General features: G+C 62.2%; 3 protein-coding genes across 10 annotated transcripts; 2 read left to right on the top strand and 1 right to left on the bottom strand.

Moving 5' to 3' along the window:
- The first annotated feature begins 26 nt into the window (after positions 1-26).
- Positions 27-2,668, top strand: ELANE (elastase, neutrophil expressed). The gene is made up of 5 exons (XM_032625294.1): positions 27-219; positions 330-594; positions 793-934; positions 1,957-2,187; positions 2,355-2,668. The coding sequence occupies exons 1-5, from the start codon at positions 27-29 to the stop codon at positions 2,538-2,540; spliced, it is 1,017 nt and encodes a 338-aa protein (XP_032481185.1). The 3' UTR covers positions 2,541-2,668.
- On the bottom strand, positions 1,429-27,649 carry MED16 (mediator complex subunit 16). 8 transcript variants are annotated; one of them, XR_004349162.1, is made up of 17 exons: positions 27,498-27,649; positions 25,955-26,096; positions 25,230-25,337; positions 24,863-25,032; positions 21,934-22,365; positions 21,157-21,262; positions 18,770-18,925; positions 17,779-17,990; positions 16,879-17,085; positions 15,694-15,904; positions 15,139-15,272; positions 14,768-14,960; positions 14,054-14,270; positions 12,895-12,978; positions 12,245-12,387; positions 9,825-11,076; positions 9,543-9,792 (listed from the first exon to the last, which is right to left on the bottom strand). XR_004349162.1 is itself a non-coding variant. In XM_032626373.1 (16 exons), exons 2-15 carry the CDS (start codon positions 26,085-26,087, stop codon positions 12,261-12,263), a joined length of 2,490 nt encoding a protein of 829 aa, XP_032482264.1. In that variant the 5' UTR covers positions 26,088-26,096; positions 27,498-27,649; the 3' UTR covers positions 1,429-1,663; positions 12,245-12,260. The 8 variants fall into 8 exon arrangements, 6 of the variants coding, with proteins under 6 accessions (XP_032482264.1, XP_032482262.1, XP_032482263.1 ...); XR_004349161.1 differs by having other exon boundaries at positions 9,543-10,673; positions 10,906-11,115; XM_032626373.1 differs by lacking the exons at positions 9,543-9,792; positions 9,825-11,076 and adding an exon at positions 1,429-1,663.
- On the top strand, positions 4,745-7,330 carry CFD (complement factor D). Its single transcript, XM_032626377.1, has 5 exons — positions 4,745-5,095; positions 5,757-5,913; positions 6,016-6,160; positions 6,263-6,520; positions 7,110-7,330. Exons 1-5 carry the CDS (start codon positions 5,038-5,040, stop codon positions 7,269-7,271), a joined length of 780 nt encoding a protein of 259 aa, XP_032482268.1. The 5' UTR covers positions 4,745-5,037; the 3' UTR covers positions 7,272-7,330.
- Positions 27,650-27,696: the final 47 nt, after the last annotated feature.

Here is a 27,696-nt window from a genome sequence, read left to right on the forward strand (position 1 = left end):
AGAGACGCCAGAGCTCCCGCCCAACCATGATCCAAAGCTGCAGACCCTCCAGCCCTGCCCTGGCCGCTGTCCTGTTGGCCGTGCTGCTGGGCGGTGAGCGGGGCCCGGGTCTGTTCCTGGGGTCCAGTCCTGCCTCTCCACCTGCTGGGGACCCTCTCGGCCCCCTCATCCTCATGGGGAGTGACAGTTGGGATAAGGAGAAGGCTGAGGTCCTGAGTGGTGAGGTCTGAACAGCGGGGTCTCTGGGGACTCCCAGCGGGTGAAGTCCAGATCTAGCTGCGCCCTGGCAGGGGGACCGTGCAGGCCCCCTCCCCTCTCTGGGCGACAAGCACGGCAAGAACCCGACCCGGTGGGGTCCTGGGAGGGGGGGTGGGGTTTCCCGGGCGGGGGCGGGGCTCCTCCGCGCCGCTCACCGCCGCCACCGCCCTTGCCCCCAGGCCCCGCGCTGGCCTCGGAGATCGTGGGGGGCCGGCCGGCCAGGCCGCACGCGTGGCCCTTCATGGCGTCCCTGCAGAGGCGCGGACGCCACTTCTGCGGCGCCACCCTGATCGCGCGGAACTTCGTGCTGTCGGCCGCGCACTGTCTGGACGGCATGTGAGTGTCCCCGCGCGTCCCCATCTCGGGTTCCAGTGCGCCCGCCGCGCGAGGGTCGCGCGGGCCGTGCTGCGGGCCCGGGGTGGGGCCTTCCGGCGAAGGCGCGAGGGTCTGCAGGTCCTCCTGCGCTCGGGCGGGGTCTTTCCGCCGCTCCCGACCCCGCGGGCGCCCCAATCACCTCCTGTCCCCCCGCCCCAGGAACCCCCAGTCGGTGCGCGTGGTGCTGGGGGCACATAACCTGCGTCGGCGAGAGCAGACCCGGCAGACGTTCAGGGTCCAGCGGGTCTTTGAAAACGGCTTCAACCCCTTGGTCCTGAAGAACGACATCGCGGTTCTCCAGGTGCGCGGCCGGGAGCGGGGCAGGAAGAGCAGGTGCAAAGGCCCGCGGGAGGCTTGGGGAGGGCGGGGGAGGGGCAGGAGCCTGGGGGACAAGGCTGGCGGGCGCAGACCCGGTGTCGCCCCCATCTCTGTGTACCTCAGTCTCCCCCTCTGTAAAACAGAGAAATACTCCCCACCCCCACCCCACCCCACCCCACCCCCACCCCCGCCGTGCAGGGCTGTCAGAGATTACATGAGGTGACAGCAAGAAAGGTATTTTTGTGCCCGCTGGCGGAGGGAAGGGACAGTCTCCCTCTTTGCCAAATGGGGCAAAATTCCCCACATTCGGGCCAGTGGGAGACCGGAGGGAGAAACCTGCCTTTCCCCTCTGCTTGCCCAGCTATGATTATTCTCAGGCAATGTTCTAGAACAAGGGTTTTATGGTCGTTGCTGTGGCCCATCGTTTGCTTTATTACTTTTTTTTTTTTTTTTTTAAAGAAGATGTTGGGGTAGGAGTTTATTAATTTATTTATTTTTGCTGTGTTGGGTCTTCGTTTCTGTGCGAGGGCTTTCTCTAGTTGTGGCAAGCGGGGGCCGCTCTTCATCGCGGTGTGCGGGTCTCTCACTATCGCGGCCTCTCTTGTTGCGGAGCACAGGCTCCAGACGCGCAGGCTCCGTAGTTGTGGCTCACGGGCCTAGTTGCTCCGCGGCATGTGCGATCCTCCCAGACCAGGGCTCGAACCCGTGTTCCCTGCATTAGCAGGCAGATTCTCAACCACTATGCCACCAGGGAAGCCCTATTACCTACTGTCTATTGCACTCAAGACAGATCCAGGGATGCCCTGAGCCACGGTGACTGCTCCCACTTTACAGACGGGGAAACTGAGGCTTGAAGTGGGAGGCAACCTGCAGGGTGGGTGTCCTGCTCTGAAACATCCCAGGACCATGGTGGAGCCTCGGTTGGGGAAACCAGGGCCCAGAGAGGTGAGGGTCGTCACTCCCCACCCTCTGTGACATGCCACTGCTCCATCCCACCTGCTGCAGCTCAGTGGGATGGCCACCATCAACACCAATGTGCAGGTGGCCCAGCTGCCCACCCAGGACCAAGGCGTGGGAGAAGGGGTGCAGTGTGTGGCCATGGGCTGGGGCCAGCTGGACACGAACCGGCCACCGCCCCAAGTCCTGCAGCAGCTCAACGTGACCGTGGTGACAGCCCTCTGCCGCCCCTCCAACGTGTGCACCCTGGTGCCAGGCCAGCATGCCGGCATCTGCTTTGTACGTACCCCATGTCCCCCAGAGCCACCACCGCGCTCCCATCCAGGCTGCAGCAACTAGGACTGCAGCCAGACCCGTGGAAGGAATCCCCGACCCTGAAGGGGGCGGGTGGGGGTGTGAGGGTGGGGACTGGAAGCCCAGACTCCCGAACTTGTCTGGCTCCACAGGGGGACTCCGGCGGGCCCCTGGTCTGCAACATGCTGGTCCATGGGATCGATTCCTTCATCCGAGGGGGCTGCGGCTCCGGGACCTTCCCAGACACCTTTGCCTCCGTCGCCAAGTTTGCAGACTGGATCAACTCCATCATCCGCCGCTACGGTGACGATGACGGCCCCTCCCTCCCTCCACCCTAGGGACGCTGCGGGCAGGACCTGCTAGAAGGGGCTTCTCCTGTCACCCCACCTGACCTGCCCCTGGCTGGGCCCTTCCCAGGCAGGATCCTGTAGCACCTAGCACAATAAAAACATTCTGTTTTGTAGAATGTGTCTGGGGGCTTGCTGGTTGTGCCACCGAGTACGCTGCCACCAGGTGGCAGCTAATTCAGGGCATTGGGGGTAAGAAGTCCCTTCCCCACCCTCTACAAAAGGATACTGATTGCCATCTCTGGTTTTTCCTCCTATCAAGCATAATTAAACTAATGTTGCAGGTGGCGATAATGAAAAGCACTGTAGCAAGTGTTCATGAGTGCTTACAAGGCATAGAAATCATTGTGAGTCTTTGCAAGTATTCACTCAACTGGTCCTCTCCACCCTCGAGGCAGGTCCTATGAGTTGCCCCACTTTACAGATGAGGAAGTGGAGGTGCAGAGAGCTGTGAAGCCACGCTCAGGAGCCTGGGTTTGAGTCCCAGCTCTGTGACTTTGGGCAACTTGCTTGCTGTCTCCGAGCCTCAGTTTCCCTGTGGGGAAGAGTGAGGCACACTATCTGGGAAGGACCCAGCCAGGGGTTGGGGTCCCAGGCCAGCCTTGGCCTCACTGGGTGGGGAGACAATCCCTCCCCCACCTCCCCAGCCTCCTGCCTTGGCAGGGGTCGGGGGGCAAAGCCACGCAGATGTTTCACAAGGAAACACCCAGCCCCGAAGGAGTCACAGCCCTGGGGGAGACGGCCAGCCTGTACCCCTCTTCTGCCTCTGAGCCTGAGAAGGAACCTCCTGGGGCCACAGGTGGGGGCCGCGACACATGTGGCCTCTGCCATCATTCGGCTCACAGTCTGATGGTGTGGGAAACAATCACCCAAGCAAGTAAATGAGAGAAGTTAACATCAGGTGACACCCCTTCCCCCACCCCTTCCCCCACACCAGGGGGCCAGGATAAATCTCTCCCTCTCTGTCCCCTCGTGCCAAATCCTCAAATACCCGATCCCTGCAGCACCCCCCCCCAGGGGTCCCACCTCAAGGTTGTTAACGTTTGCTGTTCCCTCTGCCTGCCAGCTCTTCCCGCAGGTTGTCACCGGGGCACACCTCCCCCCGGGTGCCAGCGGCTCAGAAAGGTGACCCACTGCCCTGCAATCACTTTTTCCACTTAATAAATACTACACCCTGGCGGTCTTTCCATGTCAACAAAGCATCCGGGGACAAGCAGGGTTATTTATTGAACCATCTTGTCTTGTTGGGTCATTTCCAAATTTTGTTGCAATTTCCAACACTCTGACTTACATAATCTGGACTCCACATGCGAATGGGCTTTCATTTCAGAGTTTCTGATTTGAGTAAGAAAACACGTTGGGATCTAACAAATCACATTTGCTATGTTGTTCCCTATTTTTCACCACGAAAAGAAGTAGAGGGGAAAAGACTGTGCACTGTTCCCACTGGGAAGAGCTTGAGGTCCTCCCCACCCTTCTGGTCACAGGCAGCATCTCCCACTAGTAGGTTCACGAGATGTTGACCCACCATCCCCAACTTATAGAGGGCCATGTGACCCAGGTTCTGCTCCTCAGAACCTGCCATCCCCTGCCCACAGTGACGGTGTAGGGGCACGAGATCCAAGCTCGGCCAGTCAGAGGCAGGCTTGAGATTCCGGCTACAGTGATGGGGAATTTACGGAGGGGCTGACTGAGCTCCTGGGCTGAGTCTGGGGTCACAACAGGGGAGCCTGGTGAGGAGAAAAGCCATCGAGGAGGAAAGGAGGAACCAAAGGCAGAAACCCGACCTTGTTCAAGTAACTGGATCAAGCTACACCTGAAGGTAGACCCATGAACTTTCCACGTAATTTCCTTGTAGAAGGCTCCACCCAGTTTGCCTCGGTTCTTCTGTCACTTGTATCCAATGGTCTTTCCAGCTGCCCCATACACACCACCTTTCCAATATTCTACTTGTTGAGGTATCGAGCTCCAGAGCCACGGCAACAGGGACAAGGGTGTTGGATGACCTCTCCCCCACCCCCACCCGACCTCCTCTCCAAGTTGCAGGAGGAAGAGAAAGAAGAGAGAAGCAGAAAATGCGGAAGTGGGTTGTTTACAAACTGTGGTTTCCAGCTGCTGTTGTGAAACTTTGGGGCTGCAAAGGCACTCTGCGGAGACGGGGCCGTGGGGCTGGGTGTAGGTCCATCCCTCTGCTCTGCCTGCTGCCCTTCCTGAGGGGCTGCTCCCCACAGGAGCCCCTGTGCCTGGCCCAGCCCTGGGCCAGGCTCACACAGGCGGGACGCATGCCCAGCAGCCCGTCTATACTCTTGGTACAAAGTCCGTGGAAGACAACCACACCCCTGGGGAGGGTGGACAGGTGGCTTCCCCACGCCAACTGGGCCGCTGCCCACCCGGCTGATAGGGCCTGTGCGAGAGCCCGCCCCCTTCCACCCTCATAAAAGCACCCCCAGGGCCTGGCCTGGGTCAGTGTCAAGGCCACTGCAGCATCATGGCGGACCGCTCCCTGCACCTGGCGGCTCTAATCCTCCTCGGGGCGGCCGTGTGTGGTGAGTGGACCTGGGCCTGCGGTGACCGCTGGGGGCCACCAGCCTGCAGGGCGGTCAGCCAGGGGGCCTGCTCCGTCAAACAGGACTGTCCTCCAGCCCCCCTAAGTGGGCAGGGAGGGGGCAGGTTTCACATGAACAGAAGCCTCTGAAAACCAAGGAATTCTCAAAATTTTGGTGGTTTATTGTTTTGGGGGGGAGGAGGCCGGGCTGTGCGGCTTGTGGGCTCTTAGATCACCCACCAGGGATTGAACCCGTGCCCTCGGCAGTGAAAGCAACGAGTCCTAACCACTGGACCACCGGGGGTAATTCTCAAAACTTTGAACCTAGCTTTCCACACACTGGAAAACCGGCAGCTCGAGGGGTAATGGCTGGCAGGGGTGTTGGGTTTGGACAGTCCGGCTTTCCTTATGTTTAAATTGCAGCCTCAGGCCCAATGCGTAGGTATGGAATTTGCCCCAGACTCGGTCACTCCCTATCATCTGTCTTCTCGGGCATTCCTCCCTGGGCGCCCCCGGAGTTTGCAACTCTGTCGGGGAGGATTGTAAGGATGGAATTCCAGGTCTGAGGGGTGCTGGAGCCGCCTCGGGGTAGAGAGAGAATCCTAGCGGCGGGGGGGCTGCAGTCACCCCCTAAGTCCTCACGCTGACCTGCCTACCTCCAGCGGCTCAGCCCCGCGGCAGGATCCTGGGCGGCAAAGAGGCCATGTCCCACTCGCGGCCCTACATGGCATCCGTGCAAGTGAACGGCAAGCACGTGTGCGGAGGCTTCCTGGTGGCCGAGCAGTGGGTGATGAGTGCAGCGCACTGCCTGGAGGATGTGTGAGTGGCCTGGGGCAAAGAGCGGGACGGGGTGGGGTGGGGTGGGGTGGGGTGAGGTGGGGCGGGAACGTGACTCTGATGGTGGGTCCACCCCACTCCCAGGGCCGACGGGAAGGTGCAGGTGCTCCTGGGCGCGCACTCCCTGTCACAGCCGGAGCCCTCCAAGCGCCTGTACGACGTGCTACGCGCAGTGCCCCACCCAGACAGCCGGCCGGACACCATCGACCACGACCTCCTCCTGCTGCAGGTCTGCTGAGTCTAGCCCCAGTCCCCCCTGCTGCCCCGGGGCCCTCGCCCTCGCCCCCGCCCCCGCCCCGACCCTAACATCCCCTTCCGCCCCAACCCCCAGCTCTCTGAGAAGGCCGTGCTGGGCCCCTACGTGCAGCCCCTGCCCTGGCAGCGCGAGGACCGCGACGTGGCGGCCGGCACGCTCTGCGACGTGGCCGGCTGGGGCGTGGTCAACCACGCTGGCCGGCGGCCAGACCGCCTGCAGCACCTACTCCTGCCGGTGCTCGACCGCGCCACCTGCAACCTGCGCAAGTACCATGACGGCACCATCACCAAGAGCATGATGTGCGCGGAGAGCAGACGCCGGGACAGCTGCAAGGTGCAAGGGCGGGGCTGGGCCAGTAGAGGGGTGGGGGCCAAGGCCTCGGGAGGGCGAGGCGGGGAGGTGGGGGGGGGCCCCCCGGCGCGCGGGAATACGGAAGGCGAGGCTGATGGAAAGGGCGGGTCGCGCGCGGGGGAGCTCGCAGAGTGCCCCCCCCCCGGAGAGTGGGCGTGGCCTGAGGCAGGTGTGGGGGCTGAGATGGGAGGGTCAATGACACAGACTGGGTGGGCGTGGCTGGCCAGAGGTCTAGGCAGGGTTGGGAGGAGAGGTGGGATCCGGAAGAGGGTGCGGACGAGTTGGGGCCCGAGCTTGGAGAGGGCCAGGAGTGGGGCAGGGTCGGAGGAGGGGGCTGCTCCACCTCCGTGGGACGGAGTGCGGAGTGGAGCCTGGAGAGGGGCGGAGCCGAAAGCCGGCGGAGGTGGGGCCTTGGTGGGCGGGGCCTGAGATTGACGAGCGAGGGAACTGTTGGGACCAGCGGGCTGAGGGGAATTGCAGCAGGCGCCGGTGGAGCCGGACCGGACGCCGAAGGGCGGGCCGGACGCCTGCGGCGGCCCTGCACCAGACCTCATGACATCGCTCCCTGCAGGGTGACTCTGGAGGCCCGCTGGTGTGCGGCGGCGTGGCCGAGGGCGTGGTCACCTCGGGCTCACGTGTTTGTGGCAACCACAAGAAGCCCGGCATCTACACGCGCGTGGCGAGCTACGTGGCCTGGATCGACGGAGTGATGGCTGAGGGCTCAGCTGCCTGAGGAGGACCTGAGGGGCGGCGGTCACGGGGGCCCGAGCAATAAAGTCATCCACTCCTGCACCCGGTCCGCCTTTACAGATTGCACGCTGCGTGAGGGAGCGGATGGAGGCGAGCCAAACTGAGGGGGGCGGCAGCGTCCTGGTAATGCGGTGCCAGGAGGTGACCCAAAGGCTGAGAGACGGCGTGCCTGGCGTAGGGATCTTCGGGGACAAAAGTCCGGAGACCCCACGCCCTTCAAGCCGGGCTGGAGCTGCCAGGAGTCGCTTCACGTCTTGGCCACGCGGTGGCGCCCTTACTCTCCCCTGGAAATTGTAGAGACGCCCGGAGACCCAGGGAGGGGAACGAGTGGGGGTGGGTGTCCCCTTGGTCCTTGCTTCCCGAGCAGAAAGTGAGGGCCTGCTATGTGCAAGACCCTGCTCTGGGCTGAGATCTAGGTACACAGAGAAGTTGTGTTCTTAGGACCCGGGTCCCAAATGGGAAAACAGGCTCAGAGAGGCCGTGCGACTCTCCTGACATCACACAGAAGGTCCTCAGCAAAGCCTGGAAATGAGCGCAGAGCCACAGGGCCTGCGTTCACAGGCCAGCCCCAGGTGCTGCGCGGTTCACTGAGCAAAGCTGACTGGTGTCCCAGAGCAGCTCCACTGACTGGAGGCCCAGGGGACTCACTGTCCTCCTGGCTCTGTTTACTCTTTTGGGAGGTGACAGGGCAGAACCCAGGTCCTGAGGCCCTGTGCCCTCTCTCCCACTTGGACGAGGGGCCACTGAAGCCCAGCACCTACTAGGCCCCAGGTGTTAAGCCTGGTCCACAAAGGGGGTCTCTGACCTCTCTTTGGTCGAGGAGACCGAGGGTCTGAGCGGTGGTCGTGTGCCCCACCAGGCACTGGAATTGGAACCTAGGGCCAGTTTTCGTTGTTCCGCTGTGGAGCGTTCATTCACATGGAAGCACTTGTTGAGTGCTTACTGTGTAGACACAGCTGAGACCCAGCCCTGCTCACAGGAACCGGGCCAAATATTCCACTGCACGGGATAGAACTCATGAGTCATCCTGAAGACGGGCCTGGGGCTCTCAGCGTACTCACTGTTCATCTGAAGTTCAGGTTTAACTGTCGTCCTGCATTTTACCTGGCACCACTAGTGGGGGCTGCAGACCAGACTAGGCTGTCCGTGTTGGTGAGCCGTGGGCCCTGAGGTCGGAGCAGGACCAGATGGAGTGGGTGGGGCAGGCAGAGGGGGAGGGATCTGGGGGTCTCCAGGCAGGAGACATAGGCTCCATGCTTTCTACCCCATGGGGGGGTTTCTGCAGTCACATGAAAACTCAGAAGTCCCTGTGACACAGCCGTCTGAGAGCCCTGTGACCCTGCAGGGCCTCTTCTAGCAATTTCCCCACAGATGCTGGTGGGAGGGGGAGGGGACAACCCTGAGCCACAGGGGAGGGGGAGCGTGCAGGGAGGGTGGCCCACGTGGCCGTGCCCCTCCCCACTGCAGACGGGAGCCCACTTGCCGTGGGGAGTCAAGGGCAGCTTCCCGCTTCTATTGCCGGAGGATGGTGGCCTCGGCCTCCTCACCTGCAGCTGGGGCCCGTGGACCTGGCTCTGAGGAGGCTGAGGCACAGTGAACACGCAGCCCGACGGACTGACTTGCCTCTCCCTGTCACAGTAACACCTGCCCTTGTTGACCCCAGAGGGGGGGACCCGTGTGGACACGTGGTGGGGGCAGGATGGGGGGCAAGGGCACATCCCCACCCACAAATTCCCTCTCAACCTGGAGGAACGTTCCAGCAGGGCTCTCAGCAGGGGGCCCCCCCACGGCCCCCAGGTGAGCCCGACGCTTCTGGACAGCCGGGCCCGCTTATGCCTACTGGGCTTGTCATGGCAGTTCACGGAGCGTTCCACTTATCCACTGCTGCGTAACAAACTGCCCCGAACTCGGCGACGCTGAGCCATCCCCGTTCGCCATTCACTGCGCTCAGCTTGTCTGGGTCAGGGTCACAAGGATGTGAGGGGGGAGGGGCGCGTGTCCCTGTCCCACCACCTAGATGATCAGAGGCCTGGAGGCTCCAGGATGATGGCCCAGGAGCCAGGCCGGTTCCCACCAGCCTCAGGGTCACCCGGGGTCACTTCCCCTGCACAGGACAGGTGGGAACAGGTGCGAGCCCCAGACCCAAGGGGAGGAGATGCGGACCCGCCCTCCAGGGAGCGTCCGAAGATGGTGGCCGAGGTGTAAGTACCCACAACTTGACCTTAACCAATGAAACATGAATGCAAGAAACAGGTTCGTTTTTCTAAGACAAATAACTGGTTTAAAGACTTCAAATGACTTGAGAAACACAAGTTGCTTTAAAAACACATGGTCAAATGGGGTAAAAAGGCTGAGAAAAAATATGTAGGACTGTGGACCACATGCCCCTCGACCAGGGAGGCCGCCCTGGGTCCCCTTTCCCCAAGGGGACAGAAGGCGGTGGCAGCAGCACGGGAGGTGAGTCCGAGGCAGGGTGTCTCCACCCCTCCCGGCATGGCCAGCAGCTCCGGGTCCCCACAAGTCCCCGCAGAAGCACCTCTCGGACGGCAGGATCTAGACGTCAAGTGCTGCTGCCGCAGGTGGGCGGGCGGCAGGGAAGCGGCCCCTGGCCCAGGTAATGGGGCCCCTGGAGCGCTGCCGGCCCCAGAAAGCCCGACAGACACCGCTGCCGCGTGTCCGACCTCTGCGGGGCGCCCGGCCGGCCTGCCCTCCCTTGCTCCTCCAGAGGAAAACAACAGAAGCAATCACCACTTAACAGGCAGGCCAGAAGGAAAACAAGAGAGGCAATCACCACTTAACAGGCAGGCGCTGTGCACGGGGCCGCAGGGAGCCAGGTATAATGAGTGGAAGCAGCTGCTGGAGAAGCAGGACCCCTGGGGGCCGCGGAGCTCAGGAAACCCGGGGGTAGGGGAGGGATGCAGAGGGAAAGCAGAGACAGAGACACTCATGTGCGCAGGAACCCAGGCGGCGGGGAGCAGCCCCCACCCACGTCCAGCCTACCGCTCCCCCCCCACCCCCCCGCGCAGGGACCCCTGTGCCTGGCAGACACTAGGTGCTCAATAAATGCTGACAGAGCAGGAGAGCAGCGCACACGGGCAGAACCACATGCCTGTGGAGGGGGAGGGAGGCTCCGGGGGCGAGGGGGCTGCCTGGTGGCACCCAGAACACCGACAAGACACCGGCCACCCAGTGGGGACGTTTACTGGGCCTGCCCAGGTCAGAGACAGTGGTCGCGAGGGCTCAGCAGTGACAGGTACAGGTGAGGAACCCGAAGCAGACACCCGGGCTGGTGTCACTGACAGTGGCCACTGGACACCCGGCAGGTTCATGTGGGATGTTCTGAAGGACAGAGGCCTGAGCTGTCCTGGACCCTCTGAGCTGGGACCTGGGAAATCCAGGGCGGTCACTGAGCTCTGGGGTCCCAGGGGTCGGGACACAGCCGTGGCTCTACCCGGGCCAGTGAGATCCTCAGGGCAGGGCCAGGTCTCAGTCACCACCTGTTACGGTGGCCCTGTGGCCAGGCCCTCCACCCGGATCCGCCAGTAGGCTCCGAGGAAGAAAGAGCAGGGCCCGCTGGGCCGAGGGTGCCAACTTGAGGCTTCAGGCCATGTCCTCACCTGCCCTGCCGGCTACAGAGGTGCTGGCGCAGCTGATAAGGGCCGGAAAGCATAGTTCAAGGGTGGCATTGTCTCACGCACCCAGTGAAGGTCTGGAGTGCGTGGCTGCTCTGTGACCAGCAAGGGGACAGCGTGCCTTTCCTTTCAACCCATTGGGAATCCACTGACATTCTGCACAGCAAAGGAAACCATAAACAGAACGAAAACAACCTACGGAATAAGAGAAAATATTTGCAAACGATGCGACCAACAAGGGCTTAATTTCCAAAATACACAGCTCATACAACTCAGTATTAAAAAACCAAACAACCCGATCAAAGAAATGGGCAGAAAATCTAAATAGACATTTTTCCAGAGAAGACATACACATGGCCAACAGGCACATGAAAAGATGCACGACATCGCTAATTATTAGAGAAGAGCAAATCAAAACTACAACAAGGTATCACCTCACACCAGTCAAAATGGCCATCATTTAAAAGTCTACAAATGACAAATGCTGGAGAAGGTGTGGCGAAAAGGGAACCCTCCTGCACTGTTGGTGGGAATGTAAGTTGGTGCAGCCACTGTGGAGAACAGTATGGAAGTTCCTCAAAAAACTAAAAGCAGAACTACCATATGATCCATTCCTGGGCAAATGTCCAGACAAAACTCTAATTCAAAAAGACACATGCACCCCAATGCTCACAGCAGCACTATTCACAATAACCAAGACATGGAAACAATCTAAATGTCCATCGACAGATGAATGGATAAAGAAGATGTAGTATATGTATGTATATATATATATATATATATATACACACACACATACACACAACAGAATATTACTCAGCCATAAAAAGAATGAAATAGTGACATCTGCAGCAACATAGATGGATCCAGAGATTATCATACTAAGTGAAGTCAAAGACAAATATCGTACAGTATCATTTACATGTGAAATGTAAAATATGACACAAATGAACTTATTTACGAAACAGAAACAGACTCAGACACAGAACACAAACTCATGGGTACCAAAGGAGAGAGGGATATATTAGGAGTGTGGGATTAGAAGACACACATATAAAATAAATGACAAGGTCCTATGGTATAGCACAAAGAACTATATTCAATATCCTGTCATAAACCATAATGGAAAAGAGTAGGAAAAAGAACGTGTGTGTATACATATACGTATATATATAAATTTATATACTGTGTTATATACCAGAAACTAACAACCTTGTAAATCAACTACAATGAAATTTTTAGAAAAATTATCCAACTAATAATTAAAGACCGTATTCACCAGACAAGAAAAAGAAAAAAAAAAAAAGAAAAAGAATCCACTTACAGGGGCCTGGGCACAGTCATGGGTAGCTGAGGGGCATCCGCCACCAGAGACCCCCACACAGGCAGTTCTTGATCCAGCGCTGCTCCCACTGTTTGACGGCCGTGGTCTTGTTGGGTGACTTGAGCATGGTGACACAGCCGCACCTGCGGGTGGAGTCAGGAGGGTGGGGCGCTAGGCAAGGTTGGGTGGTGGCCACAGGGCCTTTGCACATGCTGTTCCACGCCAGGAATGCTGTTCCCTGCAGCCCCCACTCCCCCCACACTGATCTAATTCCTCCACATCCCTCCGTCCCAGTTCAGGTACCACCCCCTCACCTCCCTCAGTGGACAGAGGAGGGGTTGTGGGTCCAAGTCCTGGCTCAGCCCGTCCCTAGTGGTGTGACCCTGGGGTCGTCTGGCAGCACTCGGGGCCACGTTTGCAAAGCGCAGCACTGCTGCAGTCACTCCTTCATGTCTGCACTTGTCAGGTCACTGGGAGCCCCTCAAGGGCAGGCTCGGGTCAGCCGCTCACCGCGGGGCCACCCCGGCCCTTTATGAAGACCGCGGGAGGACCCGCTCAGCAGCCCCACAAGGGAGGCACTCCGGGACCCCCGTTCCCGGGTGGGAAACCACCGGTGGCAGAGCGGGCCCGGCGTCTGCTGCAGCGCTCACCTGGTGCAGGCCTTGCAGGCCTCCGTGGGGTAGGCGCCCAGGTGCAGCCTCCGCAGGTGGTCCATCTTGGGCTGGCCCGGCGCCCTGACGGAGAAGGGCATGGGAGGGGCTAGGGGGTGTACACGCACACGCGCGCACGCACACGCCAGCACAGGTCCGTCTCCTAAAGGCAAAGCGTGCGTGACGCACACTCGCCGGGGAACAGGGAGAGTCTGCAAGCAGGGCTTCTATACGCCCTCCGCCCACAGACCACTAGCCCGGGGTCGGGGTGGTGGCCCAGAACGGCCACGACGTCTGACAACCCGGTGCCCAGAGCCTCTCAGAGAAGACCTGGGGCTGGGGCGGGTCGGCCTGTTACGCTCGTATCACACGTTTGAAAACTTCTGAGAGTGTGAAACCCCTTGTGCGACCAGCCACCTCTCCTTGTAAAGTTTCTTCTGAAACCCAAGCACAAACCACAGCGTGTGATTCATCAGGCTGTTCCTCCCACAGCGAGACACGCAAGAAAACACAGAAGGTGTTGAAGGCAGGTCCAGAGCGCCTCCCGGGGAGGCGGGGACGCGAACCTCCACTTGGGGATTCATCGCTCGAGCACCATTTCAGGCAGGCGGCCCGTGGGGTGCTGGGTTTGGGTCCTGGCCGGCTGCCTCCTGACTGCACCTCTGAGGTTCAGTTTCCTTGTCTGTTAAATGGGGACAACCCCCCACCCCAAGGCACTGCCGGGCAGTCGTGAGCTCACTCAGCAGGGGTGGGCCGTCCAGACCCCACACATTCCAAAGAATGGCTCCTGAAGTCACCTCTAAGCCCTGGGAGGTCTGCCTGAGAGGGTTCTGATTCCCTGGGGCCTTGGGCCCCACCAGGCAGTCCAGGCTGCAGTGCGATTTACCGTGGGGGACTGGGGCGTCAGCTTGAACTCTGAACCAAGGTCAGTCACGTGGGGCCCTCCAGGCAGGCGGTGACAGACCAGAGAGAGGATGATGTCACCCAGACAAGCGAGGGCACAGATCAGCACAGGCCGAGGCGACTGGATGGAGGGAAGTGACCAGGAGGGGAGAGAGGGTGGAGGTGGGGGAGTCTCTGAAGCAGCACTAAGGTCAGGCTGGAAGGAAGCAGCGGGCACGGCACGTGCAAAGGCCCCGAGGCAGAGATGGGCACGCACCTGATGAGGCCGTCCAGCTGCAAGCTGGTGGCACTGCCGGGCAGAGCGGGAGGCTTGCCGAAGTGCAGACGCAGGGGCTGCTTGGGCTGCAGGCGGCTGACAAGGCCATCGCTGACGGGCAGCCAGTCCAGGCTGGGGATGAGAAGCTGGCTGGGCAGCAGGCAGCACTCGTCAACGAGCGCCTCATCCGGCTCGCTCGTGGGGCCCTCATCGCGGCCTGCGGGGAGGGGACCACGGGGATATCTTGCTCAGCAGCCTTGCCCGGAGGGCTGCCCACCCAGGAGGCATCATGGCCTCCTCAGAGCTCACAGAGCACCAGGCACAGGCCCCAGCCCTGCCCCGACTTCCTGAGTGGCCCTGGGAAGCTCCTTCCCCTTCTCGGGCCTCAGTCCTCTCCTCTGTAAAATGGGGACCCACTTATTCATTTAAAAAATATGCAGCGAACACTGGGTGCCCTTCCTGGCATCACGGATGTGACGATAGAGCCTGGCCACAGAAACACACGACCTGGTGACACAAGACAAACAGGTGCCTGAGAGTGGCTGATGTTTAATGAGCACACACACTGTGCCTGGACCCGTGTTGGGCGCCGGGGGAACAGTGGGGGCCACGGCACAGCCAGTCTGACCTGCGGGAGCTTATATTCTGGCGGGGGGACTCAGCCAGGGCTTGTATCTTGGCGGCGGAACGAGAGTAGAGAGCTGGGCGCCTTACAGCAGATCCAGAGCTTGGTGAGCAGGCGGAAGAGCAGGGACATGCTGTCCTGGGTGTCAGAGGTGGCCGTGTACACAGGCAGGCAGCTCGGCTTCAGCAGGCCCCAGATTCGGATGACGACCATCAGCTCCCGCAGCGCGCCCAACGACGCGCCGTCCCGCAGGAAGCTGTGGCCTGGCCGCAGCGGGGAGCCCTACGGGCAGAAGGGCCCAGGTTGCTTACTTCAGCGTGCGCCGCATCCTAGGACCTCAGCAGGCCCCGAGGGGAGGGGTCTTCTGGGAGGGGCGGGGTCAGGGAGGTGGGGCTTCAGGGGACAAGGCCAGGGGCGGGGCTCCTGGGGGTGGGGCTCCCAAGCAGGAGTGCAGGCGCACCTGGTTGGGCAGACTAGCCAGCAGGTAGAGCACGAAGTCGCCCACCCACTGCAGGAGCTGCTGCAGCGCCTGAAGCGTGTTCATGTCCAGGACGAACTCCTCCGTCTTGAGGTTGATCATGACCTTGTCAATGTCTGGGAGAGGACAGGCAGTCAGGGGCGGCCAGAAACTCACATGTGCGCCCATCAGCACGCACCCACGGTGAGCTGGTCCCGCCCCCACAGGCCGACGCCAACGTCGTGAACAAGCAAATGAGGGACGGGCCTGCCTGAGCCTGGGACCCTGGAGGGCAGGGCTGGAGGAAGGGTCTCTGGGTGTCCACCGCTGGCCTTCAGATCGCTCTGCCCACCCCTCGGACCCCCTGTGCCGGGCACCCTGCAGCTCCCGCCGGCCTCCAGGCCTCCACACAGGCAGTGCCCCTGGGGACGCCATCCCCAGGCTGGGTCATCTTTGTTCCCATTAACGCCCACCGCGTGTCCCCGACACCCCAAACGTGCGCGACGGCCAAGGGGTCCTCAGCAGCCAGGGCGGCCCGCAGGACGGGGCAGGACCCACCGACATCCGTGACCTTGGCGCAGACCTCCGTCAGCCGGTCGCCGGGACTCTTGTCGGGCGTGTTGAGCACGTGCGGGCGCAGCAGTGACTTGAGCGTGGAGCTGGCGGCGATGAGGAAGAGCTTGGCGTGGTACTCGCACACGCGGGTCACTGCGCAGGGCGACAGCTTGCAGAGCGAGGCCTTCATGGCCAGGATCCGGGTAGAGAGGACCTGGGGGGCGGAGGATGTGAGTGGGCGGGGCACGCGCCTGAGGGGCCAGGGAGAGCGAGGCGCTGGGCCAGCCGGGCAAGCCGCTAACCCTCTCTGGGCCTTGCCCTCCTCATGGCGGAACCAGGTAGGAGGACCTTCCTCACAGGATGGCAGGGTCTCAACCTGCGGGCGCACGTGCCCCAGGGGCCCAAGGGACACACCTGGGACACCTCACGACTGGGGGCGCTCCTGGCATGAGGTGGGTGGGGCCACAGATTCTGCTCTACCCCCCACAGTTCCTGAAACCTGTCGTCTCCCAGGATGAGTGGAGCACTTAAAACAGAAAGATGCTTGCCTACAGGGAATCCCCTGGTGGTCCGGTGGTTAGGACTCTGCGCTCTCACTGCAGAGGACCCAGGTTCAATCCCTGGCGGGAGAACTAAGATCCCCCAAGGCCCCAAGGCATGAGGGGTGTGGCCAAAAAAAAAAAAAAAAAAAAGTGCTTGCACACAGCTCTGCCAGATGACAAGAGATCTGATCGCTACTGGCGTCCCTGGCTCTGAACCCAGCTCCGTCCTGCGCTGTTCCCCAGATCGGGCCTAGCACTCGCACGTCTCAGCAGGCTGCTAATGGGAATGGGCTCTCTCCTTCCTGTTTCCTCCTCGACGGCTGGCACAGAGGGCAACTTCAGATGCTTTAGCAGCGCTGACCTACTGAACTCGGGGTGGTGGTGGTGGTGGTGGTGGGGTGGGTCTGGGTTTTACAGGCGCGCCGCCACGGCGTCTGAACGATCACGTCTCTCTGGCTCACCCATCTGTAAAACTCCCATTTAGTGCTCTTATCACAGAAGCAAAGGCCTCCAAAGCCACCCGGAGGCAGGTGGCGTCGGGCCCACAGCCACGCACTGCTGGGCTGAGGTGGCAACGAGAGGTGGGCCGTCCGGCCTGCGGGTCACCCTGACGGAGGGACGGGGCAGCAGCCAAGGGGGGCGGCACCTGCTGCAGCTCGGCCTTCTGGCGCGTGTACTCCTCGTGCAGCTTCTCCACCAGGCTCTGCACCATGCTGGGCTGCACGTGCAGCAGGATGTCCCACCAGTCGTAGCCGGTCACCATGCAGTACTCCAGCAGGAAGAGCAGGTGCCGCAGGGCCAGCCCCGCGTCCAGCGAGTGGCCCATGGAGGGCGAGATGCGCAACATGCTCAGCTGTGGAGGGGGGCGGGGCGTGAGGGGGCGGGGCCCAGGCCTGCCCCCTGTCCCGTCACACGGGAGGGCTGCAGAGCCACAGCCCAGCCACGTGGAGTGAACGGGGGCCACGAGCCCCAGGTTTCCATAGCTGTGGCGATTCCCACACAGGGCCTGAAGGGCCTCCTAGCCAGCGGGGCACCTGTCGGGTGACGGGGCCTGCAGGTCCACCTGGGGGCCGTGTAGTCCCTGGGAACACAGACCTCGTGCTCCCGAGAAGCCCAACCCACCACCCGGAGACACTGAGGATGGGGCCGGAGCAGAAGTTACAGGGTGCCCGACAGCAACTCGCAGGAGCCCACTGCGGGGGTCGGGGGGCACGTGCACGTGGGTGTGAGTGTGCAAACGTGCACGTGTGTGAACGTGCCGGTAGGACAAACGTGAGGTGGGAGCGTACAAGGGTGTGAATGAGCGTGCAAACGCATAGGCAGGTGTAAGTGAAAGCGTGAGTGTGTGAGAGTGGCTGTGAGGCTGCCCGCCCTCCTGCCAGGCCACGGACAGGTTCCCCTGGGAACCAGGAGGCCAACTCGCAGAGCACCTGCTGCGCACTGGGGGCCTAGGACTCCTTGACGTCAGGAGCAGCACCCTAAGGGCCCCCACTTCCTAGGTGCGGCCCCCCGCCACAGACAGCAGTCCCCCGGGGACAGCACTGACCCTGCCGTGGTTGTCGATGCCCACAAGGGCCAGGGAAGTCCAGGAGAGCTGCATGGCCTTGAAGTGGATGGCGGGGCCCGTGGTCCGAGGGCGCTTGATAGCCGGCTCGTCCACGGAGCGGGGGGCTGCGGAGCTATAGAAGATGGCCATGGTCTGCAGCGAGAGCCGGTGCACGATGTGGACGCTGCCGTCATGGAAGGCCAGGGCCAGCCCTGGGGGCACGTGTAGGGTCAGGCGGCTGAACCCAGCTCTGGACAACAGGAAGGGGCCGCCACCACGCCCAGCAGAGGCTGTGCTAAGGAGCGGCGTGAGCCCTGAGCCACTGGGTCGCACCCCCCCCCAGTGGGGTCCAGTCCGGGCTAACCGGCCCCCGAATCGGTGGAGCAGACTGCACCCTGTCTGGGCACCTCTGCCCCGCTCCCCTGCGGCCGGCACTAAGTTTGGCCGACGTGAGGCAACAGGTGACTTCCACGGGGACAAGTGGGAGGGGCAGGCGGAGAGGACAGCAGATGGAAAGGGCCTGGGCCTGATGTACACAAAGGGCCTCGGGGCGGAACGGAGGCCAGTAAGCTCAGGGGCTTGTAGAACCCAAAGCCCGTAATCTACAGCAGGGGGCTGGGGGGCTGCCCTGGGCCGGCACCAACATGGCCAGCCTGATTCACCCAGGGTCACAGACGCCAGGGCCCAAACCCAGAATCGCCACATGAGCTACTACAACGGGGGTGGGGGTGGGCATGGGAAGGAAGCTTATCTGGAAAGTTTTCCCCAAGTTCCCAGCCTCTCCCTTGTGGACTGCTAACAGCCCTCTAGGTAGTAAAGAGCACAGCTTGACGGTGGCCTCACAGCCCTTGGAGCCCATCAGATCCTGAAAGCAGTACCCTCGTCCCCAATGGGACTGACGTGAGGCCGGGGGCTAGGCTCCCAGGACCCTGTGACGGAAGCCCAAGCTCAGGGCCCACCCCATTCCCCCGGGGGCTCTGAGACACCATACCGAGGCCGGGGTAGAACTGGGTGTCGCTGGCCACCTTCAGGTCGGTGTTGGTGAGCGAGATGGGGAGCTTGGGCAGCGCCACGGCGGACACGCGGTCCAGGTCGTTGGTGGCTGACAGGATCCGCCATTTGAGAATCGTGGGCTGTTTGTCACCAACTAAAAGGGATTGGGGGGGACAGAGAGCAACAAAATGAAGACAAGACAGGGGAGTGGTGGGGGGGTGAACTGAGAGATTGAGATTGACATATATACACTAATATATATTAAATAGATAATGAGAACCTGCTGTATAAAAAAATAAATACAGGGCTTCCCTGGGGGCGCAGTGGTTGAGAGTCCGCCTGCCAATGCAGGGGACACGGGTTCGTGCCCTGGTCCGGGAGGATCCCACATGCCGCGGAGTGGCTGGGCCCGTGAGCCATGGCCGCTGAGCCATGGCCACTGAGCCTGTGCGTCCAGAGCCGGAGCCTGTGCTCCGCAACGGGAGAGGCCACAGCAGTGAGAGGCCACAGCGGTGAGAGGTCCGCGCACCGCAAAAATAAATAAATAAATACCAAAAAAAAAAATGAAGACGAGACAAACACGACAAGGGTGCACCTGACCCAGCACCCTGCCCCTCCTGGAGACCCAGCGAGCTCACGTGACTGGGGTCGGGGGAGAGGTGGTGGACCCCAAAGGATCCGGTCCTGGGCCTTCACGGGAACAGGAGGAGGCACCCGCCTGGGCTGCAAGGCTGTCAGCTGGCGGGGGCGGCTCCACCTTGTCCCCTCAAAGGAGCCAACGTGCTGAGAAGGGGAACCCACCCCTGACCCTGCCACCACACAAACCCCAAAACTCCCCAGTGACTCGGCCGGCTTGCACGGGGTTCTGTCTCTGTGGTCTGAGAGGTCCTGGGTGGAACCCCAGCTCTCCCCATGAGCTGGACCGACAGGTGGCCAAGACGGGCCCCTCCCTGCGCCCACACCCCCGGTGTGATGACGAAGCCCCCCAGCAAGGGGTGGGGTGGTTCCCGTCAACCTGGGTTTGGCCCCTGGCGCTGCGGGCATGATGTGAGCGGAGGCTCAGTGGCGCCCGTGCACCTGGACTCCAAGGTGACACTGAGGTGAGCCCGGGCGCCCAGCCAGCGGCCAGCACCTCAGCTGCCCTGGGGTGATGGTAGACACAGGGAACCAGGACGGAGCAGTGGAGGCGGCCTGGCCCACCACCCACCGGGTTGTGGTTCTGAGCCAGAGTTTGGGACTGGTGTGTGACACGGCAAAGCTGGCTGTGACAGCACACCTCTACCCATCTGCCCCGAGAGCTCTTCCCTGGACGGCCCAGCGCAAAGGGGCTCTTGGCAAACGTCATCCCACAGGGAGACCGAGGCCCAGCGAGGGACGATGCTGAGCACAGCTGTAACGGTGACAGCTCCGGCGATGCCCAGGGAGGGAAGGCGAGCGGGCCAGGCACCCGCACCCACACCCAGCCTGGCGGCTCCGGCCATTCCTAGCTTACAGAGGGGAGCGGCCGCTGTCAGAGGCTGAGCTGCTTGCCCAAGTCCACCTGGACCCACGTGTCCGCCCAAGTCAGGCCAACCCCTGGAGCATGGGCTGGACGGTGGCTGGCAGAGCGGGGGCCTGAGAGGGAGGATGGGCTGGCGGGGGGGGCGCTTAGGGCAAAGGCAGGGAGGTAGAAGAGGCAGATCCAAGAGCCCGCAGGCCACACGAAGCCAGGACGAGGGGCGGGGTGGGGGGAGGAGGTGCGGGTGAGCTCGGCACTCGGACACCTGCATCAGGACAAGGTTCGACCCGCTGACGGGGGTGACGGCCCTCTCACGTGAGATGTGGGCCCGCTTGTGACAAGGTCCCAGGGTGTGCGTGGGGGCCATGACCCGCCTGACGGCCGCGCCCACAGCTACTAGGACAGAGGAGGGACGAGGGAAGGGCTGGGACCCCTTGTGGCCCTGCCGCCCCGCGGCATCACTCAGGAAAGGCAGCATGACCTTCTTCACATCTAGTTCCTCCGAGGCCACATCGAGCAGCTTAGGCAACCACCTTGCGGGCAGGCAGAGACTCAAGGGGCCTCTTGACATGGCCCCCCGGCCACTCCAGGGCCAATAGCGCTGCCATCAGCGGGAACACGCCCCGTGTGGCCGCAGGTTCACCCCCGGCTTCCAGGGAAGTAGCTTTTCCGGCTTCCCAGCCACACAGGTGTCAGGAGGGGGGCCAGTCCCGGCGGGGGACTCGGGGCTCCACGTGGGTGTCGGGACAGAGAGGGAGGGAAGGGGATGGTGGGCACGTTCTTGGCAAACCCAGGTCACCCCCGTACCTCACTCTACCCGAGGGCTCCCAGAGGACCCCAGGTTCCCGGGAGGCTGCGTGTCCCTGGCCGGCTGGAGCGGGACTCACCGGCGGGCGAGAGCTGCTGGAAGATGTTGTTCACGGGGAGCCCCTCCTTGCGCAGAGACCAGCACTCCACCACGCTGCTGGTCTGGCTGGACGCACACAGCAGCACCTGGGGGGGCGGGCGGCTCGGTGAGGGGCCCGGACCAGCCCCTCGGCCTCTCCGGGCCTCCGGCTGCTCCACGGGGCTCACATCGGCACCCGCCTCACAGCCGCTGCGGATTCCGACCCAGGTACACCCAGCCGGCACCGCATCTGCCCCCCAAGACCCCGCCTCCCCTGGGGAAGGCAGTCGCTCAAGGCACCCCTGGTGGGAAACGAGGGGGCCGGGGAAACGTACTGGGACTTCATGAAGCTGGGTGCTGATCAGTGCAAGGTTATGAGGGGGCCCCGGTGCAGCTGGCTGAACCTCGCCCCCAGAAATGTCCCAGTCATGGTCCCAGGACCTGTGGATATGTCACCTCACGGGGCAGAGGGGACTTCGCAGGTGGGATTAAGTTAAGGCCCCTGAGACGGGGATGACCCTGGATTCACGGGGGGCCCAGCGTCATCCCAGGGTCCTTATAAGAGGGAGGCAGGAGGGTCAGAGGCAGAGAGAGACGGGAGACGCTGTGCTGCTGGCCGTGAGGATGCAGGAGGGGCCGCGAGCCAGGGATGTGGCGCCTCTAGAAGCTGGAAAAGGCGGGAACCGATGCTCCCCTGGAGGCTCCGGAAGGACCAGCCCTGCCCACGCCTGCATTCAGCCCCGAGCGGTCCTACCACAGGGTGGCCGGGCGGGCACACCTGCTCTGACATATCTCGGGCCAGGAACTTGAGGTGGGTGATGGCGGGGAGCCGGTCCCGGCGGTTGAGGTCAGTGGTGCAGCGCATGAACAGCGAGGGCAGGATCTCGGTGTCGATGCGGCATTTCTCGTTGACGACGCTCACGCACACCTTGTAGAACTGCACTGGGGATGCACTGCTACCGTCTGCCGTGGCCACCACGATGTTGCCGCCACCCGTGAAGGCGATGTCGGCCAGGGCCACGCGGCCACGCAGCCGGCACAGGCTCTCCGTCGAGGTCAGCACTTGCCCGCTGGGCTTGAGCAGGGACACGGTGACCAGGCCGCTGACTGTCACCGCAATCCAGCCCTCCATGGGCTTGCCCCCAAACAGCGTGAGCGACGGCGAGAACTTGACTCGGGAGAACTTCTCGCCAAAGCTGGAGGCGCCCGACTGTGGGGGAGGGGGAGGGGGAGGGGTCAGCTCGGGGCAGCCCCGGCCCCGGGCATGCACTTGGCCTTCAGGGGTCTGCCTCTGTGACCCCAGGACGCCCTTCTGGGGGTCACACCCTTGGGAACATGGAGGAACCATGTGGCAGAAGGCACGAGAGCACGAACCTGAGTTCAGACCCTGCCTCAGCCACTCAAGCACGGTGTGACACGGGCCTCTCTGACCCTCAGCATCCCCATCTGTACGTCCGAGAACCGTGGTGAGGACGACACGGCTAAACACGCGCAGGACAGGACTCACCATGTTTTCCTCACAGGGTCAGACACTCGGTATTTTCAGGTTTGTGAGCCAAGTGGTCTGCTGCGACCACTCAGCTCTTTCCCTGCGTCTGCAGCAAAGAGAAGCAGCCGCCAGTGAGACTGCTTACACAGTGGGCGAGCGAGCGGGCTGCACTTTACAGACCCTGGAGGTAAAGCATTCCGGCTGTGCTGCAAAGCACGGCTGCCACTGCTATGTCACCTTTCCAGACCAGGCCTAAGGTACAATTAACGTACAGCAAGATTCACCTCTTCCCGGCTTTCGGTTCAAGGTGACAACCACCCCATGGTGGAAACCGCTCCGATCCTGGGCAGGAACGTTTCTACTCCCCTCGGAAGGGCCCTCGGGCCCCCAGCCAAGCCCCGGCCGGCCCTGGTTTCTGTCCCCGGCTGGGCCTCTCCCAGCGTCCCACCCAGGCGGACCCGGGGGCAGCCCGCACGCCGGGTTCCTTTCAATCCGGGCAACGTGTCTGTCACTGAAACAGCACGAACTGGAGACTAAGCAGGGCTCTCTGGGCAGTGGGAGAGTATGTGCCCTCTCTGTCTGGGGAGCAGACCCACAGGGCCAGGCGTCCAGGGAGGGCAGGGCTGACCACGGCCCCAACAGAGTCTTCCAGACGTGGAGGTGCCGGCACCGTTGGAAAGAAAGAAGCAAAAGCCCCCGGATGACCCCTGAGGAGAGACGCTGGCAGTGTGAAAAAGAAACGTCGCGCAGAGAAGAAGGTCCAGAAGGTTAGACAGCAAGCCCTGCAGTTAGAATTCCTACCAAGGGGAGAGGGCATAGACGCCTGACCTCAACGTCACGGGCGAGAGCCGCGTGCATGCCCGAGCGTTTTAAATGAGCACATCCGTCTCTTATAACTTAGAGACAAAGGTATCTGATGGTAAGGAGAACAGTAGCCCTGATGCTCGCAACAGTGTGGACAGACCTTGAGAACACGACGCTGATGAGAGAAGCCAGACACAGAAGGACACACGGTGGGCGATTCCATTGATGGGAAACGTCCAGGACAGGCAAGTCCATGGGGACAGACAGTGGGTTCATGGTTGCCAGGGGCTGAGGTGGGGAAGGGGAGTGAGGCTAATGGGGACAGACTTCCTTTGAGTTGCAAAGAATGGTCTGCAGCTTCCCTGGTGGCGCAGTGTTTAAGAATCCGCCTGCCAATGCAGGGGACAGGGGTTTGAGCCCTGGTCCGGGAAGATCCCACATGCCGCGGAGCAACTAAGCCCGTGCACCACAGCTACTGAGCCTGCGCTCTAGAGCCTTCGAGCCACAACTACTGAAACCTGCGCGCCTAGAGCCCGTGCTCCGCAACAAGAGAAGCCACCGCAATGAGAAGCCCGCACACCGCAACGAAGAGTAGCCCCCGCTCGCCACAACTAGAGAAAAGCCCACGCACAGCAATGAAGACCCAACGCAGCCGTAAATAAATAAATAAAGGAAATAAAGAAAGAAAATATTAAAAAAAAAAAAAGGAATGGTCTGAAATTGAGTGTGGTGATGGTTGTACTAGTCTGTGACGATACTAAGTAAACCACCAATCTGTATGCTTCAGGTGAGTGAGCCACACTAAGTGACTTGTAACTCAGCAGCGCTGTTACATAAGAAAAGAGAACAGACAAAGGGAAGGCAGCACGCAGCCCCTGCCCCCTCTCCCCGTGGCCTGGAGCCAGCGCTGTGTGCGCTGCTGCCAGATGCTGACAGTAACTGTCCCCAGGCCCTGCACCGGGCACAAGGAGCAGACACGGGGAAGGGATGGGAGAAAAGCCACTTCCCACAGCACCAACCCAGGAGGGGCTCCTGGCTCTGGGGAGCAGCCGGCAGAGCAAGCCACGTGCGCCCCGGCCGCCCCACCGAGCCCTCTCAAGCCTTCTTGTGCTGAACCCTCACCACGGCCAGCGGCAGCCCCACTTGATGGTGAGGAAAGCGACGGGTGAGGCGTGGCATCGCGATCTGAGTTCAGCACCCTGGACCCAGGCAGCTCCCCTCTCGAGGGGACGCTGGGCTGAACCGTGGGAAACAGGCAGGAATTCTAGGATCTCACCACGTCAGTCACACGGGGGCTGCTGGCCACACGGGTGCTGACCCTGCACGGCAGGTGTGAGCCAGGCCCGGGCGAGGCGGACCAAAAGGGTGCTGGTGACACAAGAGGAGGAGCCGCGCCCCCAGGCAGGACACCCACCTTTTCCACGTGCAGGGCCAGCTTCACACCGTTGTGCAGCCACGACAAGGCCACGATGGGGTCCCCCTCCACCAGGCTGCCCACGGGGCTCTCCCAGCTGTTGGCCAGGTGGTCGGCCATGCTCCAGCACTTGATCTGCCCATCGGCATCAGCAGACAGCAGCCTCGAGCCTGTGCGGGGCAGGGGCCAAAATCGCATCACAAGTGCCCCCCACCCCGCCACTGTCCATCAGGGGCCCGGGTGGGAGAGGCCGGCCTGGGGGCAGTAGAGCAGGGAGGGGCACAGGCGAGTCTGGAAAGGACTCTGGACAGCAGCAGTGGGCAGAGCAGGGCCCGCAAACCCACAGATCAAGGAGAGCTGCCCTCACCTGACTGGTCCCACTCGAGGCAGGTGACGGCCTCGCTGTGCCCCGAGCAGATGGAGTGCACGTCCCAGGGGTGCTCGGTGTCCAGGATGTGGATCACGCGGGTCAGGTCTGTGAAGGACGGTGTGCTCAACACGGCAACAACAGCCGGGTGCCCGATGACCCCGGGGGCATCAGGGAGGAAGAAGCAAAGCCCCGGCCACGGGGACTCAGGACACGCCAGCCGCCCGAGTCGAGATGGAGCGGCCCGTGACCCTGCCTCCAGTGGGGCAAAGGAGACGCAGAAAACGGCACCGGAAGGAGATGGAGCGGCCCGTGACCCTGCCTCCAGTGGGGCAAAGGAGACGCAGAAAACGGCACCGGAAGAAAACGAACCCCAAATGCTAACAGCGGGCGTCTCTCCGTGGGAACTAACGGCTGGTTCTTTCCCTCACCCTAAGTTTCTGTGTTTTTCTAATTCCCTCTCCCGAGTGCACGTCACTCAGTGGCAGAGACAACACAGGCCCGGCTGGCACCTCAAAGTCAGGTGGTGACACGTTTGGTCTGGAAAACTCAGGCAGGAGCCTCAGCGAGCTGCATGGGGCCACCCACCCCTGGGCCCTGCCATCCCACGGGGTGATCCCAGCGGCCCCGGCTCCAGGCCCTCTGCACCCCTCACCACCCCTCGTCTTGGAGGAGGAGACCCTGTGGGAGCCGGGGGGTGGGGGACAGGGGAGCGGCTGGCGCACCCTGGTCGTCACTCCGCAGGTCCGTGGTGAAGGCGATGAGGTTACGGCAGGACCAGGTGCAGGCCAGGGGCACCGAAGGGCAGTGGGTGCTCTTGGGCCATTTCTCCCACTCGCAGATGTAAGCCAGGTCCATTGTGCCCACCTGCCAAGGTCACACACGGAGGACAGTCACCAGCTCCTGCGGCAGGAAGACTGGCTTGTCATCGATGTTCACGCAGCATCTGCAGGACCCCAAGGGCAGTGCTGGACACTGGGTTACCGCGGGGGACAAAGTGGACCCAACCCCTGCCCCGCATGTGGCGGGGGAGCTGCATTTTACTCATGCATGGTCAGGGAGGCCTCCCCGGTGGAGGTGTGAGGGATCGAGGCAAGCAGCCTGAAGGAAGAGCATTCCAGGTGGAGGGAACAGCCAGTGCAAAGGACCAGAGGCTGGACTGAGCCTGGGCGCTCAAGGAGTGGCACGGGGCCCTGCGGGGCAGGAAAAGGGTGAGTGAGGGAGCGGGGGCAAAGTAAGGGTGGGGAGGGGACGCGACAGGTCGTGCAGGGCCTGGGGGGTTTCACCCTGAGGGAGGTGGCAGCCCCAGGAGGGCTGAGGCCTGTTTATGTTTCACAGGCCACTCTGGCTGTCTGGAGGGCGAGGCTGCGGGACAGGGTGGGGGTGACTGCACTGGTCCAGGTGAACAAAGCTGGGGACAGTGCAAGCTGTGAGGAGCGGTAGGGCAGGACACGGGTCTATCCTTAAGGAGGAGTCCACGGACACCTTTGACAGAGGCAGGGAGGGGGCCGGGCAGCAACTTGGTGCAGGGCTTCCACAGGTAACTAACAACGGGAACGGTGAACGTTTCCTCAGCGCGCTCCATGCGCCGGGCATCGATTAAGCTTATTTCTTTTCACCTTTACTAAAGCGCAGTGAGACTGGGAGTACGATCGGCCCCGTCTTCCTCAATCACGACCCCCAGGCCCCAGGCTTCTTCAAGCCCTGCCCGGGAACACCGAGGCCTCGCCCACAAGCCCCTTCAACAGTCTTTAAGCTCTGCCCCCAAAGCCCTCCGGCCCCGCCCCCTACAGTGTTTGCTTTCCACACCCCACTCCCAATTTGCCCCTTGTGTCCCTAGGCCCGGCCCAAACTCTGTTTTCATCTCAGGGTCTCCCAAACCACCCCATAGGCCTCGCCTCCATACACCTGGCCCTTCAGGTCGCGCCCCCAAGCCCCCCCACCCAACGCACCTCAGGCCCTCCGCGGGGAGGTATAACCTTAGGCCCCTCCCCCGATCGTTCCAGGTCCCGCCCCGATTTCCCCCTGCTCCGGATGCCCCGACCCCCGGGGCGCCTCAGGTCCCCCCAAGTTTCCGCCACGACCCCCAGACCCCGCCCAGCGCACTCAGGCCGCGTACCCAGCACCCTTTGCTCTCCAGGCCCGCCCTCTGACCCCACAGGCCCCGCCCCGGGCCCGCTAGTTACCGCCTTCCCCGGCCGGCGCTCCGCGCTGCCGCGGCGCCGTCCGGAGGCCGGCCGACCGGCCGACCCCCAACCCCGCACTCACCGGGCCGGCCTGTGCGTCCAGCCGAGCGGGTGGCCGCAGCCTGCACTTGCCCTAATGCCCCGGCTCCGCCGCCGCCATCTTCCCAGGAGCAAAGATTCGCCCGCGCAGCGCAGCCGCTTCCCAGAGACTTCTGGGACGGCAGCGGCTCCGGCTCCGCCCCTCTTCCAGTATAATTTGCATGCGACCATGGATTCCCAGC

This window comes from Phocoena sinus, chromosome 3, assembly GCF_008692025.1.
Source record: "Phocoena sinus isolate mPhoSin1 chromosome 3, mPhoSin1.pri, whole genome shotgun sequence".
NCBI classification, from domain to species: domain Eukaryota; kingdom Metazoa; phylum Chordata; class Mammalia; order Artiodactyla; family Phocoenidae; genus Phocoena; species Phocoena sinus.

Bases quoted from the DNA above. Each gene is read 5' to 3' on its own strand.
- ELANE (XM_032625294.1), top strand. From the start codon at position 27: ATGATCCAAAGCTGCAGACCCTCCAGCCCTGCCCTGGCCGCTGTCCTG. The intron at 935-1,956 runs GTGCGCGGCCGG...CACCTGCTGCAG, and splicing joins ACGACATCGCGGTTCTCCAG to CTCAGTGGGATGGCCACCAT. The intron at 2,188-2,354 runs GTACGTACCCCA...CTGGCTCCACAG, and splicing joins AGCATGCCGGCATCTGCTTT to GGGGACTCCGGCGGGCCCCT.
- CFD (XM_032626377.1), top strand. From the start codon at position 5,038: ATGGCGGACCGCTCCCTGCACCTGGCGGCTCTAATCCTCCTCGGGGCG. The intron at 6,161-6,262 runs GTCTGCTGAGTC...CCCAACCCCCAG, and splicing joins ACGACCTCCTCCTGCTGCAG to CTCTCTGAGAAGGCCGTGCT. The intron at 6,521-7,109 runs GTGCAAGGGCGG...CGCTCCCTGCAG, and splicing joins GACGCCGGGACAGCTGCAAG to GGTGACTCTGGAGGCCCGCT.
- MED16 (XM_032626373.1), bottom strand. From the start codon at position 26,087: ATGGACCTGGCTTACATCTGCGAGTGGGAGAAATGGCCCAAGAGCACC. The intron at 18,926-21,156 runs GTGAGTCCCGCT...AATCCCTTTTAG, and splicing joins CCAGCAGCTCTCGCCCGCCG to TTGGTGACAAACAGCCCACG. The intron at 12,388-12,894 runs GTGAGCGCTGCA...CTCCACCCGCAG, and splicing joins GCCTGCAAGGCCTGCACCAG to GTGCGGCTGTGTCACCATGC.